The sequence below is a fragment of the Hypoxylon fragiforme genome (genome assembly GCF_022984875.1).
Source record: "Hypoxylon fragiforme strain CBS 206.31 chromosome Unknown GGS25scaffold_4, whole genome shotgun sequence".
In the NCBI taxonomy this organism is placed as follows: domain Eukaryota; kingdom Fungi; phylum Ascomycota; class Sordariomycetes; order Xylariales; family Hypoxylaceae; genus Hypoxylon; species Hypoxylon fragiforme.
Window position 1 is genome coordinate 1,034,897 of NW_026054759.1, and position 18,820 is coordinate 1,053,716.

Sequence of the window (18,820 nt, forward strand, 5' to 3'; positions counted from 1 at the left end):
ACAAGGCACCTACTAGTGTATGTACGTAATACACCTGGCAGACAATGCCAGACATACTCCTTTCCTTCCTGCAGATGTGCTTACTGAGTCTACAGTACATAGTAGTAACAGACTACTAACAGTACAGTCTACTGATTTTAGAGTCGTGCTAGGAATAAATTTGGTTAGGGATATAATGGGGAAAGTGGATATCGTTTCAACATTGGTATCCTCTGTATTTGCAAATTGTACGATTGTTTCCAGAAGCCGCCTAAGTCTCTCGCGCTAATGTGATTTGTTTCTAGGTTTTTAGAACGAGCTACGGAGCAGAATGCTACTCGACTGACTCCGTTCATGTACTATTATGTGCGTAGTGCGCCTAGTCTTATTTGTCATGTCAAAGAGGTGGTCTCGTCCGGCCCCTGGTTGATCCGCACAGGTGAGGCTCCCGCCAAGGCTCCGTACACAGAGACCACACAAGCATGATCATCGTCAACATCTTGATGCCGAGCCCGGTACAGATTGCTCTAGTGTATGTAATGTCGTTACATTCGTACATACATACACTGGGCTTGGGATTACTACTGTATGATGCAGACAAAGTCCGCAGTGAAACAGTTTGACGGTATCGACTTGGGCGATCTGTGGTTCAATGCAGATTATTCGATGCCAATAAGACAAGGGTTTACGACTGAAAGAGGCCAGTCCATTATGTTATACGTCCGTCAAGATCTTTAAACGTAAAGTATAGGCGAAGAAAAGAATCTATTTTTGGGGAGGAAGAGTGCCCAGGTGGCTAACAGAGTTGCAGTACGTGGATACCTCTGAAGCTTCGAATATCGAGGATCGTGGGTCTGTCGTCTCAAGGGCCTTATCGGGGATCGTCGGTCCCAGCTCCTGTCCATAGCAATGCATATTAAAAGCGAAGGCCATGCCCGATCTTCCAAGACTTTTTCTGGTTGATATCCTTTTCAGATGTTCCCATCCCGTGCCTGAGAGTGTTTAGGGGTTTGATTTTTTCTCTTTTTCTTCTTTTTTTCCTTTTTGGATTTTTTACTTCTTTTCTATTATTTGACGTTTAAGGATTGACGCCTTACGTTCTCTTATTCCACCTTATACTATCAACTTAGTCGCGGGACGGCTTTCATTATTTTTGTGTCCCATTCTTCGTTGTATTTTCTGAATTCAAGGTTCCCAGTCGCCGGACTATCGACTGTCGGTCTTTATATTCTTCTTTATTTTACCTATTTATAAACGGAAAAAAACTATTACACAATGTCGGAAGAAATTTCAAGCGCGAAGCCTATCTGTGGCGGTGGTAAGGAGGCAGGAGAGTACGATCTTCCTCTACACACAGTTGGTCTTTGTAAGTAATATCCAAGGGGAAGTGGAGATAGTTACTTGAATTCTGGGTTGCTAACAGCGACGATAGTCCTGGTCCTAGCAGCATCCATCTTTGGCGCTGGTTTCCCGGTGGCCGCGAAGAAGATCAGCTGGCTTAAGGTACCTGAGAAGGTATTCTTTGCCTGCAAGCATTTTGGAACGGGTGTCCTAATAGCAACTGCCTTCGTCCATGTATGTCATATCCTGAATCGATGCAAACCTTTGTCTCTAACAGAAGATATCAGCTTCTCCCCACAGCTTGGTTCAGTCTTTCGGACCCATGCCTTCCGGATCTCTTCACCGAACAGTACCCTCCCCTACCCGGTGTCATCATGATGGCCTCCCTGTTCTGCCTCTTCGTCATTGAGATGTGGATGAACAACAAGATGGGCGGCCACTCCCACGGCGGCGCCACCGGCTTCGAGCACCACGCGCCCGCTCCCCCTCGACCCTTCCGCGGCCAGGACCGAAACAGCTTCGAAGCCGTTGACCTTTCCGACGAGAAGGGCATGGCCCAGCGAGCGTTCGACCAGCCCCAGTACCCTCAGCAGGCCCCGTACCCGTACCCGAACCCCGCGGCCGCTGCCACCGATCTCGACCTCCCGCAGTCTGAGATGCCCCCGTGGTTCATCGTCTTCTACGAGCAGTACGTCCGCCAGCGCCTCGAGCTCGTCAACATGATCCGCGCCAACGGCGGGCCCATGCAATCCCAGGGCAAGCAGGAGGTCGAGGTCGCGGAGAAGAGCATGTTCGACGAGGAGGGCCAGCCCGTGGACCCCATGGTCTACAAGCGCATGTCGATGAACATCACCCTGCTCGAGGGCGGTATCCTCTTCCACTCCGTCTTCGTCGGCATGACCGTCTCCATCACCATCGAGGGCTTCGTCGTCCTCCTGGTCGCCATCCTCTTCCACCAGATGTTCGAGGGTCTCGGTCTCGGCTCGCGTATCGCCGCTGTCCCGTACCCCAAGGGCAGCATCCGCCCCTGGCTCCTCGTCTTCGCGTTCGGTACTACTGCTCCCATTGGCCAGGCCATCGGTTTGATTGCCCGCAACAGCTACGACCCCAACAGCGCCTTCGGTCTCATCATCGTTGGTATCTTCAACTCGATGTAAGTTACATATCTTCCCCATTTAGATAGACTATACTAACATCTTATGTCTAAAGCTCCTCCGGTCTGCTTATCTACGCAGCTCTGGTTGACCTACTCGCCGAGGACTTCCTCTCTGAAGAATCCAGCCGCACCCTGACGATGAAGGACAAGAAGGTCGCTTTCGCCTGGGTTCTCCTAGGAGGTATGTATTATATTACTTCCCCCTCCCTTGCCCCTAACCGTGCTAGTTTTTGGCTAACAGGGACACAACAGCTGCTGGCATGTCCATCGTCGGTGCCTTCGCTTAAACAAGGCCAAGCGAGAAAAAGAACAAAAAAACTACGAGCAAAACGAATCTTATGAAAAGTGCGAACTGAATTCTATCCTCCCCTGAAAGACAACAAGAGTTCAGGCCGTGTATTCATCAAACCGACACACACAACACCAAAGTAGTAGCCCCATATCGCCATGTGCTTTACCAAATTTAAAGGAAAGCGCTTTAGTCGAAAAAAACATAATGATTGGTCACAAGAGCGATAATATTACTATACTGAGCGCGTAAATTTTTTTTCTTTTGAGGAAAAAAAAGGGAAAGGTAGCGAAGCGGAATTTTTTATGGAAAAAAAAAGGAGACGGCAGGTTTTATTTTTTTGATACCAAGGAAAATGTGCCGCGAAGTTGTTTTTTTTTTCCATACAAAAAAGTCCCTATGGAGAGAGAGAGAGAGGAGGGAGTACCTAGTTTTTTCCAACAAAACACAGTCCTTACCGCACACTCACGCATCGCAGTTGGCACCATTCATTGGTGGCATCATTATTCTCTTTTGATGCCTATATGATGCCCTCATCTTTTTTTTCTCCCATCTATTTCTGAGCGAAGAAAAAAAAACACACAAGCCAACCGGGCCCAAAAAAGAAGCAGTGCGAAATCTTCTCTCCATATCCTCCCCCTTCCGTAGTCTGTTCAATGGACAGATCGAAACGAAGAATGGGGGGGAGGGAATGCTGGCCGAAAAGACCGGGAAACCGAACGAACAATCGACGAGCGAAAGGATGAACCTACCTCTTCCCTCCCCCGCGCGATAGGAGCAAGCCGTTGGTTGCGTTACGAGAGCAGGAGTGGCAAGGGTTGAAGGATTAATATTAGCCACGGTGAAGACCGGGGTTGAGAGAAAGCGGAAGAGAGGAGAGGAGAGGAGGAAAAAGAAGTCGGAGGGGAAATCCGAATGAAATGAGTGCGCCTTTTCATTAGAGCGAAATATCAATCATCATACATACCTTACTACATGTACAACTATTACCTAGAGCGAATCTTGAGAAACTACTATCAAACCTACCTACCTACCTACTCGTTTGCCTGCCGACCTTGGGGTGAATATCTATGGATTTGATGGAAGTTCTCTCTGTGTATGGCTTCATGATTTAGTTAATTACTGCTAGATTATTATCTTGGGCAAGAGTTACGATACAATTAGTTACTAAGTACGAAATAAAGAACAAAACTACCATTATAAATTTTGAAGATACGATGTGCAAAAAAAAAAAAAAAAAAAAAGAAGAAATGAAATCAAAGACTTCAAAAGAAACCCCGTAAAAGGGGGTAAGATACCTACTTAGATAACACACGCAATCCCGCCAAAAAAAAAAAAAAAAAAAAGGTTTCGTGAGAATAGAGTTCTGCCGCCCTCCCGCAAACTGACACATCTGCCGCGAATCTAGCCGCTATTTAGTTACCTATTTACCCACCCACCCACCTACCCACCAACTAATTAATTACTACTAGGCACGAATACTATTAAACTACTGTACGTGGGTTAGGTGCCTTGGTATTGGACCTACCTAACCGTGGTACTAACTAGTTAATAGTTAAAACAACAAAAAAAAAAAAAAAAAAAAAAAAAAAAAAAAAAAAAAAAAAAAAAGAGAGTGAGCCAAGAAGTTTAAACTCGTAAGACGGGGCGTGTTTGAAACGTGAAACGGGGGCCCCTGGGGCTGGGGTTATACAGGGTATATATGTAGGCTACCTAACTACACTAAAACTTGACACTGACGTTGACGTTGAAACTTGACACCTAACTAACTAACCTAGTACCTGTTAGGTGAGTAGGCCCCAGTAGGGTAGGTAGGTAGGTAGGTGCGTAGGTTAGGTATGTATGTAGGTAAAGACGAAGTAGGCAAGAGGTCACGTTTGAAGTTGCCTGATAGGTATGTATGTAACTATCAATGCTGTGATCTATTATTACCTCTCCATAGTAACTATGTAGGTTGTTGTTTCAACCTCGTCGTCGTCGTCGTCGAGAACCTAGTATATAGTTATCCCTATCCCTCTACCCATCCAAGCAGTAACGTAACGTAACGTAGCAATGCAAACGTAATAGCTACTACCTACGTAAACAGCTTCATGCCACCACCAAGATATCGCCAAGTCAGGAGGTGAAGCATCATTATCGGATTCTAAAACCTGGGGTAAGGTGCCTGTTTGCCTGGGTGTCTATATTTACCTACCTACCTACCTACCTACTTACGTACTCTCTATACATAGACAGGATAATGGGGGAGGGATGTTATCCCGAACCACTCCTATAGCCCAGGATAGAAGCCATGTTTGCCTTGCTTACTCTGCATGTACATAGGTCGTCAATACCTACCAAGGGAAGTTACAATGAATGAGATGGGAGAAACAGGCCGTGTCAAATATATTGGCAATGGGCCAGAGACAATTAATGAGAGATCAACTAACTAATTCACCTTTCGGCCTATGGTAGCGGTACGATGGTCTGACAGGTTGGTCAACAAGCACCGTCTCAACCACCTGCAAATAACCATCACCATAGGTAGAGAACACTATGAGTACCTAATCCAGGTTATCATCTCCTAGATAGTACCTACTTACCCAGTTATCAGAGGCCTCTATCAAATGTATCCCCAAAGGGTATAGACGCCTCAAGATGTACGAGTCTGGAAAAACAACGCCAGCCGCAAGCACCCCTTTATCTCCCAGAGACGCCATGCATGACCATATACATACCTTATCCAGGCAAGACCCAGGCAGGTATCGAGGCGATCAGTTAACCAAGGTCAGTAGTGCATACGTGCATAGCAACTACTGAATACCTCCTCTTCCTCCTTCTACTGCTCTCTTACGAAGCCCGTCCAACCCCCTTCCCTAGTCATACAACACCGTCATTGAAGCAGCCAGCTGATAAGCCCCATACGGCAAAGAAAGCGAGACGAGACGAGTCGAAAATCCAGGCCCCTCCCTATTTAACCTCCTACCTCCTACCTGTCTGCCTACATAGCATTGTAAGCATAGCATTGCCTTCTATACCTTAGGTAGACTCCATCTCACTTTTAGACCAAGAAAAAAGAGCCACGACCGCATCCACCAGGAACGAACGAATCTAGCAAATGCCAGAAAAGGATATCACTTTTATTTTCCCCCTCTCCCTTCCCCCTTAACGTACAAATCAACTATGTAGGGTAGCTAATCTACAAGGTACACAGGGCACACGGCTGACCGAGACGCAACGTGACCACGACCGCAACCACAGGCTTTCCCTTAAAGCAAACATATGCTTTGGGTATGTATACCTTGGCTTGGGAGGTACTAGGTGGGTAGGCCAGTCAGACTTAAAAAAAGGTCAGGTAGTCTGGTCCCAACGTCTTAGCCTCCGGTTCCGTCACCCAACAACGCCTGTCGGTCGGACAGATCTAAAATCTAAGCAACCTTCCCGCAATGAGAGAAAAAAAAGAGAAAAGGACTCAACTCCTTCCTAGGCCGATTACAAGAACCCTAATGCCGCGTTACCATCCACGGCCGAACTCCTAAACATGAGTTTTGGGCAGAAATCGTCTTTCTAGACGAAAGTGGATGTCAGGTAAGATACAAAATGAAAGACGCAGAACCGATTTTCTCTAGAACAGGGGGCTTTTCCTTCGCGCATGAACCAGTAACCTTGAACGCCGCCCTATGTGTAATGTCGTTCGTGTATACGAGTTTTGTTTGGTGATAATCATGTGACCACAGGAAATTTGGGGGAAAAAGACAGGTAAGGGAAAGAAATTATGTACGGTCGTAATTAGATAGATCGATAGCCGAGAAGGTACGCGAGACCTTGGTCGTTCGGATACAAGTGTCGGTTGTCGTCGTCGTTGTCATCGTTAGTATCGTCCTAGCTCCATTTCCGCATATGTAAACATCGATAGCTTCCTTCCATTTTCCAAACCTCGTATATGCTTCTATGCCTCATACCATCCTCCACGAGTAACGAATGAAACACGGTGATTCCAGAGACCGAGAGTATGAATCTCATTTGGAATATGGCCCTCTCTTCACACTCAATAAATCGTAAATAGGTGGCCATTCATAGTTTTCGTACTGAGGCTTTCCCCCTGACCTGAGTCTTTTTAGGGGCTGACGAAAATGAGAGTCCCCCTTGCAACTAATAAAAAAAGGGGCGTATTACGCAACCGAGTCTGCCGAGATACAAGGTTCTCGTTACTTTTGCCACGCTTAGAGATAATGCTCTCTGTACCGCGATATACCTCAGCCATGGGATTTGATATGGTTTGGGGAGCCAGTAAATGAAATCGAAGGGCATAGAATAAATGCGTAGAATTGTGTGTGCTGGTACTTATAAACAGAGGTGTACAAGATAGAGAGTAAGGGTAAGGGTGTGTCGGATGAGATATGAGTATCAACCTTGGTAAGTTAGATAGGTCTCACGATTTCCTAGTGGACTGCCCCCGTACTTGATTCAGCAGGACTAGCTGTGTGAAACTCTGAATAGGTATACCAACCATGGTTGACGCATGATCTGATCTGTTTCATTATGTCCTCTGACAGAGCTACGGAGGTTCCCTTGGTACTTCCTGTTATGAGACACTGATGCAAGCTCTAACCATTAAGGATAAGTGAGAAGGTATTGGTGATTTGATGGCCGGTGCCGTGCAAAAATAACCGTGGCAATTTGTGTTAATCCTGATTGGCTGCAAGTCATCATGTTATACCGTAGGGTTTAGGATTGTCATAGGCCGTGGCCGCTGTTGGTCTCCACGACATTATCAGACAGATTAATAAGCAGCTGAGCAAGGCAACGTTTAGTCGCTGCGTCGTCGCGAAGTACCGAGCTAAAGGTAGCATCGCGAAGAGGCTCTGGCAGGCATTGACGCAGAGCTTCTCTAGCGCGGGCGTTATCACTTAGGCGTAAGAAACAGCGGACGACATGCTTCAAGAGACGGGCGGTCTGCTGCTCGACCAGTTGGGCGACCATGTTGCTCAAAACTGTTCCAACAGCGTAGAATCGTTCGTATGTGGCGCATATGTAATTAAGGCCATTGTCGTCTAGCAGTATCTTCTGAACAATGAATATAGCGACCGTCTTGCTCAATTCCGATCCAGTCTCCATGATCCGTAGGCAAAGAGGGATGATTTCGGTAGTGAGGAGAAAGTTAATCACCTCACTCGAGTCATTCTTCACCAATGCACCAATAACACCAAGAGATGTAAGACGCAGGTACTCGAAGGGTCGCGATTTGGAGGTGGTGTTCAAGAAGGGATATAGGAATAGGGGGATGTGAGCTGTTTTAATCTAGTTAGTATGCCATGGCTAATTAGCATGTCGAGGGCCAACATACCATTCAAGAAAAGCGTTCTTGTGTCATTATGCGATGCTACGCACTGGAGAAGTGCAAGCGCATTGCAAACTCGGTTCGAGGCAGCGGCAGTGAGTTGGGAAGGGTTAAGAAGATTATAGACCGAGATGATCTCTTGCATTAGAGAAGTCATAACGCCTAGTAATTCCCTGTAGCATTAGCCTCGACCTATTTGCACCACAACTCTGGAAAGGAAGAACTAACCGAATGAATGCCACAGAATGAGCGCTAACTCCGGCACCTGTTCGCGCTTCTTACTCAATTCCAGGAGGGCGGCCTCGCGCGTGCTCTCGTTGAGAAGATCGGCAACGAAAGTTAATGTTCGGCGATTATCCTCGGAGACATTCTCTAGCCCATTGTCCTGGACGTGACTAGGCACAGAGTTGTTGATAGATGACGAGACATTATTGTGGGATCTCGTAATGTGATTATAGTGTTGCTGCTGAGCGGCGGCAACAGCAGCGGCTTGTTGAGCCTGGTGCTGAGCCTGGTGCTGAGCCTGATGAGTTGGCTGCATCCATGCCTGTTCAGCATGAGGATTATATGGGTGGTGCCCATAAAGGTTTTGGTTCGGCAACATGGTGTAGTAGTAGACGGCGAGTGTAGTCAATCGAGTTCTTGAGAGTATTCGATTAGGCAAGCTTGTAGTGTCGTTTCTGCTGGCTTGTTTGGTTTCGGAAGATACCGAAAATGAAGATTCCCTTACTAAAGTCCTCGCGCTTGAGGCAGTCGACAAGCTTTAGAACACACTTGAGAATAGTTAGTCTACCTCAACAAGTAATCTCAATGAGGATATTCTGCGTCGTCGGGATCGGCTTGAAAAGGGTCGGGCAATAACAAGCTTGATTTCGCGGGGTGTTGATGCGCTTGTTATTTTATTTTTTTTGGGGGGGACGATGTGGACACGCTATTGTATCTGACAGTTCGGCCGTAGTTGTTGTTTCCTTCCAGAGTGTCGCGTAAGTAGAAGATAGTAGAGTACCTATATGTAAAGGCTTTTGTATTGTATGTAATACCTAGGTACCTAGATTAGGTAGGTAGGCAAAGGGAAGAATAGGTACTGTATGAAGTATGTAGTATGTTTGGTTATAATCAATGATCTTCGACGAGAGGATCAGACGCGATAAAAATTAAAATGAATGGAGCGGAGTTTAAAGGCGCGCGGTGTGGGACGTGTAAAGTGCGAAAGAGCGCTTAACAAGTCTGTGGGAGTGAGGGGTGGACGTTGGAAGATTTGGGTATCGGGCGAAAGAGTTGAAGAGTTGAAGGAAGAAAGTGGATGCGCCGTTTGCCAGTGATGAAGCATCGCATCTTAATTTGCCGACTGGAATGGAAAGTGTAGAATAAAATTGGGGTCAAAGGGGAGCACTGACCATTCAATCGACTTGCATCCTTGAATCCTACTAGGGTGCCTAGTACCTATCTTTATCACTCTTATCAGCCCTAGCTTCCCAAACTTTAACGTTATACCACAGCGGGGTGAAGCACGAGCCACTTTTCTGTCTTTTTCTTTTTGATGCACTCACTTCAATGTTCCTTCAATACCTACAGTAGTATTCTAGGTACTAGTAGTAATAACCTTCAATGTTAGGTTAGAGTCTTTACCTTCAACATCCTAGGTAGCCCCCTTTAAAGATCGCTTTTTCTACATACACTGAGTACATACTACAGATCAACCACTACCTCAACTCAAAACCCTGGGCACTGCTAGTAGTAAGAATCACGTCCTGAGAACCAAATATCAAGTAATACCAATGTCAGACTGCTCTTAAATAAAAGTCATCATGACAAAACGGCCTCAAGCCACACACTTATATACACCTAAGACACCTCCTACAAGGTAATCAGCTTAAATAAGTAAACGTTATAATAAATATAGATTTTTTTTTCTCCCCCCTCCATGCCGTAGATGTTGCTTTCTACATTAGTACTTTGTATTCGCTTTTAAAGGAAAATAAAAAACAGAACATCATGGTCATCAAAGCCCATCTCGCCAGACCCGCCCATTGCTTGATATCTTTACAACAACGACAAGATCCTAGGCTCGGCCTAGCCTTGAAAAAGCGCGATCGATATTAACAGAAGGACTAGTATTCTATAGCGGTAAGAAAGGGAACCTGAGAATCAAAGACGTATTCAACAATACCTAATAAGACAGCTCATGTCTATCCCCATCAACACCGCCGAAATATAGCAGCCAACTTCTTATTACGACAAAGCTGTGTTGCCTAGACACATAGTCGGTCAGATCTGCTTGCCTATACCCCCCCCTGTGACCACAGCTCCTTAACCTTCCCCACACCCGAAGAAAGCAAATCATCTGTCTCTAAAGGACAGTGATCAGAGGTGTAGTTCCTTAAGAATCTGATCCGCCATATTCTTGAATTGCCATGTGTTTCCTTCCATACGCTTAAACTGGATTCCATGCAGCGAGAGTAAAGGAATCTTGACGATGAATATCTCGAATGCCAAGCCTATGTTGTTGCCGAAATCGCTCTGCACATGTGTCGTCGTTTCACCTGGCACTCTTCTCGATGATCCGGCTGTCTCTCGAGGAAGGCTTTCAGGATCAGAGACTTCTGATGCCGAGTCACTTCTATCAAGTCCTCTCCCTGCTGCCCGCGGGGTGGGTGGTACTCGCTCCGAATCTCGGAACTCCTCACGTTCCCGATCCGTCCTGATACCAAAGCTGAACCTACGGCGATGGTTGGGGGCTGGATCGGGGCTACCGGGATCTGCTCCCTTTTTAAGATCGATGCTAGGGGCATGGCGGCAAGAGAAGCCACCGCGGATCTCGGTAAAGTCCACTGCGAGTTGCTTCAACACCTTTCGAATATCTGCACGAATAGCAGGCACTGATTTCGTGGACGTCGTGGACACGCTGAAGAGGCCCTTCAAAAAGACAGGCTTAGCAAGTTCCGAGTCGTCTAGGCGCTCCGCCGAGTTTCCGCTTCCATCGCCAATATCCTGGTCCGTCTCCTCGGGTACTTCAGCAGCATGAGCGACCTCTCTACGCATCCTCCTTGCTTGAATACTCTCCCGGCGAGCGTGGCCCAATGGTCTTGCCCTCATAGACGTAGCGCGAGAATTAAGAGCACTCTTCGGCTCTGGGGGAACCTTATCGGTAGCTGCCGATTGGTCAGAGCCGCTGGTTGGTGGTGGATCTTTGGCAACTCTGTTACTAGAACCAAAAGGCCGTCGCCTGAATTCAGCTGAGCTCACACTGGTCGACCGGCCTAGGCCCTTGTTGCTTCCAGACAGGTTACCGCCGGCAGAAAGCGGAGGGCTGAGCAGATCTCGATGCTGCGGCTGGCTGCTTCCCGACCGCAGCCTAGTTGGTTGGTTCTCGTCTCGTTCACGTTTTGCGCGACGTATACTAAAGCTCTTCCGCGGTGTTGTCGGCTCAGCAGGTGAGTGAACATGAACGGCAGGCGGATGCGAACGGTCCTTATCAAGTCTCTCTGGCTCTTTGCGGCGCCTAGTGCTGAACCTTCTAAGAATTCCAGCAGCAGTGCTTTCCTTTTTGGGTGGTAGGTCCATGGGGATCTCTGGGGGCACAAGGGTGTTCGGCGACGGCTGAGCCTTTTTGAGTTCCTCAGGTGCGTCGTCCTCTCCGTGTGTACGGGCACGAGGTCTTGATCTTCCACCGGTAGCTCTCTCTCCAGCCATTTCGTAGGCTGCAGTATTGGTGTGCGCCTCAGGGGGGGGAGCAATTTCCGGCATCGGTGAATCCGCAGTATTCTTCGGTGTGTGAGACTTGGGTACCGCTTCCACTTTATCCCGCTCTTGTTTCTCTTTTACTAAGTAGTAGATGGAAACTAGAGGGCTGAATGCATTAAGCGGATCAACACCAAGTTGGAGAGCGTCTGAGCTTGGAGCCGTCAAGTTCTCGCGACTGCTCCCGGGGTTGTGTCGTTTGTAAAAGTCAAACCCAAATCCCCGCTTCTTCTCTACGTCTTTAGGAGCGGGTGGCATCTCCTTTTCCTTTTGTAAAAGTGCCACAGCACGTTTGTATTCTTCAGATTCGATTACCTTGGTAAGCTGACCCTCAATTTTATCTGGAGATCCGAAGTTGAAGCCAGTCATGGCGCTGATAACTTCTGGTTCCAATGGGAGCGTCAGAGGCTCGCGAGCAGGTAGGTAATTCTCAGGTGGGCCACCATAACCCTTTATCATCCACGGATGGTTCATGACCTCGTACATGGTCGCTCGGTTTCTCGGGTCGGTGACTAGCATGCGGGATAGGAGATGTCGGCATTCTAAGTTCGTGTTAGCTAGGATAGCCAATCCTGTTGAGGTTAGGGTACTTACCGTTAGATAGCCAGCTAGGATAGTCAACAATTCCCTTCTTGATTTTCGCATGCAGGGCTGGCATGCTCTGGTCATCGAATGGAACCTTACCACAGACTAACACGTATAGAACAATGCCAAAACTCCAAACATCGACTTCGGGGCCTGTATAAGCTCGCGCCTGGAGGAGCTCAGGGGCGGCAAAATATAGACTACCACAGAATGTCTTGAGGTGACTACGAGGGGCGAAAAGGTTGCTAAGGCCAAAATCGATGATCTTGATATCGCCAGTCTTACTGATGAGGATATTCTCGATCTTTAAGTCACGGTGGACTATACTGTTTCGGTGGCAATAGTCGAGGGCGCTTGCGATCTGTCTGCTAAACTTCCTCGCTTGCTTCTCCTTTAACTTGCCGTGGGAGATGATATAATCCAGCATTTGTCCACCGTTAACATACTCGAATAGCATGTACCAATGATAATTCGTACGAACTACATCACGCATGCCGCAGATGTGTGGGTGCTGCAAGAGGGTCACGATAGCAGCCTCGCGCGCGGTTCGTATTTCTTTCGACTGATCAGCTCTCTCTTTATCGGCTCGACTGTGGTGGCCATCTTCGGTGGAACCCCGCGGTATGATTTTGCATGCAACCTAGGTAATCATGATTAGCAAGAAAAGTTTTTCTAGGGGTGACCGACTTGGTGAAGAAAGGAGATAAAAAAATATCATAAATAACGAACCTGTTCTGTGCCATCCTCCTTGCGGGCGAGCTTCACCTTTCCCATACTACCAGCTCCAATTGTCTTACCTAGAATCCATTTTCCTGATTGTGTGGGGATTGAAGTTCTCGATGTCCGCTGCTTAGCACCGGTGGCGCGAGCATCTACTGCTGCTTGCATGACAGGCGGGATAGCAGCAGGACCCGCGTTATTCGCAACAGCAGTAGGGGCAGGCATATCGCTTTGATTGTAGTTTGAGCGGCTGCTGCTTCGGCGATGGACGCCTTTAGAATCGGTACCACGCGAGACCGGAGGAGGGCGGTCTTTGCTGGAACTTCGCTTAGGCTGGTGATGAGCAGCGACTACGTTGGACGTTTCATAGTCCTGCTGGGGTAAAATGTCTTGAATAGGACGGCCAGAAGACGATGTCTGTCGGCTGTGATGGCGAGAATGATTATGGTGATGATGATGCTGCTGCTGCTGTTGGTTTTGTTGGCTTGTTTGATTGTGTTGATTGTGTTGATGCCCAGAAGTAGAAACGGACCGATGTACAGGTTGACCCGAATTAAGATGGGAGGGCGAAGCGGCAGAAGAACTAGTCGGGCGTGAGCGTGTTGAGTGACTTCGCACAGGGATTTGAGACTGATGGTTTTGGTGGTTTTGGTAACTTTGCTGAGATCTCGGAGAGGAAGAGTAAGAAGGATGATGAGAGTGGTGGGAGTGGTGATGATGATGCTGATGATGTTGTTGCTCGGTTGCCGAAGTTGACATTGCTCGGTATTGCTATAGCGATAGCAACAGCAATCCCTTTACGGAATAATACTACAACTGCTATAGTAATCTCAAGTGCTGTATGTGCTGTATTATTCAATAAATTATTCAATAACAAGGAGCTCAAGGGTGACAACCGCCTTGTTCAGTTGATCTTGATCCATAAAAAGTTGAAATTAAGAAATTGGCACTTGCTGCGCTGGGCACTTTCCAAACATTTGGCATTCAGCACTTGGGCAGTGAAGGAAAAAACGAACAAGCCTGGGCAGACGTTGCTCAGTGCTCGGTGCTTTTAGTGCTCAGTGGCTTCAAGTAATGTTCCTTCCATGTTCTTTTTGGTGGTATTGGCCTTGTATTGGTCAAGCATTCATGGATATTGGTGGTACATACATGCATGTGTGTTACATACTACTATGATACTAGTTACTATGTACATATGTAGTAGCATAGTAGGTACATTTATCTACATGTGTTTGTCACAATTGGTTGCACAACACCTTTTACAAGCCTATCGCTGCAAGATAAGTACCTATCTAGTGCTTATCTATCCTATTCAACCCCCTTCCCCCCCTTTAAAAGGTAATTGGATGGGATTGGGATGAGGGGTGCGCTAAGTGTCTTGCTGGCAAGGGCAATTTTGCAACTTGAATGTTCAAGGAAGTGACGGGTGCAACCACATGAATTCCACATCAATTGAATTTGAATTATGTACCTAAACCTACTACTACATATGTACGTGCCTAGGGTAAGGTACATACTACCTACTATCATTGATCACTATACATATGTAGTCAAGTAATTACTTCAAATGTTATTTGCCGTAAATGTACCACAATCTTGTTGACCAAGTTCCCTCTTCCAAGTTCAAATGTGCAAATGTTGTTTTTTTAAACACCATCACCACTTTTAATCCGTTTTAATCCGCATCACTGAGCAACTTGTCACTCTACCACACTTTACCACTCACTCTATTATTATACCACTTTAACTACCACTTTACCAACCATCGCTGCGAGCCATCTTTCAATTTATTACTCGGCACCTACATACCCTACTAGCGTCATAATCTTGGATGGAGATTGGGCACTCTACCTACCATCTCTGCCACTGTCCACTATCTACAGTCTACGTGGAATAATAGAGATGGTCTAATAAGATCTAATAGGTCTAATAAGGGGAGAGGGGACACTTACTCCACCGTACCCTTCGGTACCGGTGATGATTTAGCACCGTTAGCACCTCCTCCTGCCTTCAGCACATGATGTACGTATTGTTTGTATTGCTTGTACTGAGAACACGAGCATTCAAAGTTACATACGAAGTATACCTACATACATACTAGGTATGTAAATTTATGGCGACATCTGGTCAATATAGCGGCCAGAAAAAGTGAAGGAGATCCCAATTGAATTTCACCCCGCAACTTCGCCCCTGTCTTAACACCCCCCCCAAAAAGAACATTGAATGCTACTATAATACGCATTTGTAACCTTGGTTTACACATATTATTTGATATATTCCTAGGGACCTAAGGTAGTATACTCCGTATTCGAAAAGGGGGTAACTAAAGAAAGTGAGTGTAAATATCATTCTTTTGTTGCCTCGTCACCTCGTGGCCCTCGTCACTAATCAAAGTACCTAACCTAGGTAAGTAAGCAAACAAGACCTTGCATTGCGGCATTGCCTCGTTCAGGAATCATCATGTACCTAGGTTAGTGGTGACTTGAGCTGCCTTAGCTGACCCTTTAGCGTATACAAATCTTGGTATATTTAGTCGGTGATGTGGCTTTGGGCTCGAACAAAGATGACGAAATGGAGGGCAGCCCCTGGGACTAACGCACCTCTCTATTCCTTGCAAGCAGGATGTGTATGGTAAGCTCGTTGCGTGATGTGTGTGCGTGTCCGTGCCATGACAACTAATCTGTACGAAGTACATAGTCCTGTTCAACGGCCAAAATAGCAGCACTCATGACATAAGGGACATCACGCAACAACGAAGAAGTCCTAGATAGATCCTAGATCCTCCGCCCCCATTCTCGTCGAGGGAAAAAAAAGCCATATGAAGTTAGATGCCTAGGCACTAAGGTAGGTATAGCCATTATTATTATTAATTGAACGGTTGGAGGTATGACGAATAATGTTAGTTTACTCCCGCCTACTGGCTAACAAGGTTGCATTACAGAAATCAAAGCTTAACAAACCAAGAACTCTCGTCTTTTGAGTCTTCGGGCAGCTAGAGGCTAAGGTCCCGCGGCCATCCCGTTTCTGTCGACCTATTGTATGGGGATGCGGCTCGGCGGCTTGATTGGACGGTGAACCGAAACAGATCCTAAAGAAGCAATCTCGGAAAACGACACTAACCACCTAGGTTCCGTTGAACAACATCACGATATATTACTATGACTATACCTACGAAAGATATCATAACAGATACTGACTGCTCTCAACAGTCGGGAACATCCATCTCCAAGACTCCCTCCCTATCAGCACTCTTTAGGTTTTATAGCACTTCCAACTAATGCCGGCAGCACAGAAGTATATTCCTATAAGTTGCCTGCCTTTTTTACTTCTTTTTTTTTCGTTTGGGTTTTTTTTCCTCTCGCGAAGAGGAGGGGGCTCCTTTTGTGCGGCTTCATTATGAAAGACAATCTTGAAGACGTAGAGAGTCGAACAGCCTTCATGTAGCAATCCTTTGGAATCGAATTTCAAGGCCATTCGGTCGAAGAGAAAGACTAGGATTCTCCAACGTAAACTCTTTCTTACTATCCAAGATCTGGAAGTTCCGAACAAGCTCAGTCAAAATAACCTTCATTTCCATCATGGCCAGCGTCTTTCCGATGCATATACGAGGCCCCTGGGAGAAAGACTCGTAGGCGTAAGGAGATAATTGTTCGCCAGATAAACGATCAAACCGCGTCGGGTCTACTTCGTCGGCGTCGTCTCCCCATATTAAGGGGTTGCGCATAAGCGCTGATATTATCATGTCGAAGTGTGTGCCCTTGGGGATCTTTACTCCTTCGATGGTGACTTCAATTGCTGCCTCACGATTTATACCGTTGGCTTCGACTTGCTATCAATCACTGCTCTGCCTCAAGAATGTCGGCAATGGGGAGATGGATAGTACTGACCTGTGGGGTATAACCGGAGCGACTCCTTGATAAAGTTGTCCAAATACGGCAATCTCTCGATATCACCATATTGCGGATTATCACCTAGATTTAAGAGTTCTTCCCGAAGCCTGGACTGAATTTCGGGGTGCTTGGCCATGATGAAGAGGCTCCACGATATCGCATTTGCAGAAGTCTCATGGCCTCCTAGCATAAACTGAAGAAGCTATAAGAGCAAACAGAGATATATGGTTAGTATACTTCTCTTATATAGTTGGTGGTAGGAAACACTATGTCTTTTCTTTCTTTTTTCTTTCTTTTTTTTTCACATAAAAAAAGCCCACTCACATGGCCCACTAACTGCGACTCTTTGAATCCATCGGCTATCCCACCCGGCATGCTCTCTTCGGCAAGAAAGGTCAGCAGATCGCGAGAGCCACTGCTTTTGAATGTACCGGACTCTTTGGCCACTTTGATTTCGAAGCATCGTTTTCGTAGAAGGTCGGTCAGGCAGTTATCCAGCCACGACGTAGCGAAGAGAAATCTACGGTTCGCTTTAAGGGGAACCCACCGTGTCGGGATGTAGCCGTTGATGAATGTAAGAGCCTTTCCTAACCTTTCTTGCGCAAAAATAATTTTGTAGGCCTCGTGGAAGGTGAACTCAGTATCCGCATCGATCTTATTTTTCAAGCTGTGCAGGTCGACACCGAGAACAGCAATGCCCATTATGTCGAGCGTGGTCTTGGAAATGCTATCAATAATATCGACGGCTCCAGTCTTGCCATCTTCATTTTCTGCAATGGCTTGGTCGAACAACTCCATGACTTCCGCTGCCTTCAACTTGAGCACGGGCTCCAAAGTCCGGAATTTGGATATGGAGAAGGAATTGAGCACCTTCCTATGAGCCCGATGTTGGTCGAACTCCATGACGATCAAGCCATCGCCGGCAAAACTTTTCGTTAATCGGATCCAGAAGGTAGCCTTTCGGAAGGAGTAGCATTGCGTCTGTAGCACATCCTTATAAGCGGCGACGCTGTTGGGCATTATTATCTCCTCGTTCGCAAAGGAGAGGAATCGGATTAGGGGGGCGTCGGGGTGCTCTCGCATCCATTCGATATACGGGCCTGTAGGAGAGTTGGCCCGAAAGAGGTTGATAAATTGACCGAAGAAGAAGTGATTATTCTGTAAAGAGAAGCATCATTAGATTATGGATATTGGATAACATGGTATCTAGGTTAGTTGAGCTGGCAGTCAAGGGGGCCCTCTACTGTGCTACTCGATAGAAAGTAGTAACTCACGGCTGGGCCGGGTAGATGTCGTAGAGGTGAAAAGTACTTGTGATACAGGAATATCCGGTAATACTTCAGCGCAAGGTACTGGGCGAAGAAGAGAATACATCCGACTTGGGTATTTATCAGCCAGCCAAGGTAGCGGGCAACCACGAAAGTCTCAACAGCTGCGAGACTGAAACACTTAAGAATATCCATTGTTAGGTATACGATTATCGACTAGAGGACAGAGCTTGATTTTCTACACTACACTCAGATGAGTTATTATTGCAGTCACTCTCTCCATTTATAGCCATTTCCTACCACGGAGCTCGGAGCTCAAAGCTTGTATCCCACCACCTCGAGATCGAGATAACGAAAATCGACGACTTGGTCGACACCTTCTATCTTCCTAACCTGCCCACCTAGGTAGATAAGTGGTTGCATGACAGCAGCCGGAAGGAACATCATGTAGATTGGATCGTGGAAGTGGGGGAGATCTTTGATTTGATGATGTGAGAAAAGATCGAAGCTACGAAGCTGCAGTCACATGTA

At 46.7% G+C, this 18,820-nt stretch overlaps 4 protein-coding genes across 4 annotated transcripts; 1 reads left to right on the forward strand and 3 right to left on the reverse strand.

The window, feature by feature from the left end:
• Window positions 1-872: 872 nt before the first annotated feature.
• On the forward strand, window positions 873-2,997 carry GGS25DRAFT_222389 (Zinc/iron permease). The gene is made up of 5 exons (XM_049256978.1): window positions 873-1,345; window positions 1,412-1,554; window positions 1,608-2,473; window positions 2,530-2,657; window positions 2,729-2,997. The coding sequence occupies exons 1-5, from the start codon at window positions 1,255-1,257 to the stop codon at window positions 2,761-2,763; spliced, it is 1,263 nt and encodes a 420-aa protein (XP_049117579.1). The 5' UTR covers window positions 873-1,254; the 3' UTR covers window positions 2,764-2,997.
• Window positions 2,998-7,481: 4,484 nt separating this feature from the next.
• On the reverse strand, window positions 7,482-8,689 carry GGS25DRAFT_513829 (cell differentiation protein rcd1; the record flags this gene model as incomplete). Its single annotated transcript, XM_049262921.1, has 3 exons — window positions 7,482-8,035; window positions 8,092-8,247; window positions 8,314-8,689. 3 exons carry the CDS (start codon window positions 8,687-8,689, stop codon window positions 7,482-7,484), a joined length of 1,086 nt encoding a protein of 361 aa, XP_049117580.1.
• Window positions 8,690-10,449: 1,760 nt separating this feature from the next.
• GGS25DRAFT_520409 (uncharacterized protein) lies at window positions 10,450-13,890 on the reverse strand (the record flags this gene model as incomplete). The annotated part of the gene is made up of 3 exons (XM_049263877.1): window positions 10,450-12,368; window positions 12,421-13,051; window positions 13,141-13,890. 3 exons carry the CDS (start codon window positions 13,888-13,890, stop codon window positions 10,450-10,452), a joined length of 3,300 nt encoding a protein of 1,099 aa, XP_049117581.1.
• Window positions 13,891-16,567: 2,677 nt separating this feature from the next.
• GGS25DRAFT_530707 (cytochrome P450) lies at window positions 16,568-18,484 on the reverse strand (the record flags this gene model as incomplete). The annotated part of the gene is made up of 4 exons (XM_049265413.1): window positions 16,568-16,950; window positions 17,019-17,223; window positions 17,346-18,179; window positions 18,296-18,484. The coding sequence occupies 4 exons, from the start codon at window positions 18,482-18,484 to the stop codon at window positions 16,568-16,570; spliced, it is 1,611 nt and encodes a 536-aa protein (XP_049117582.1).
• Window positions 18,485-18,820: the final 336 nt, after the last annotated feature.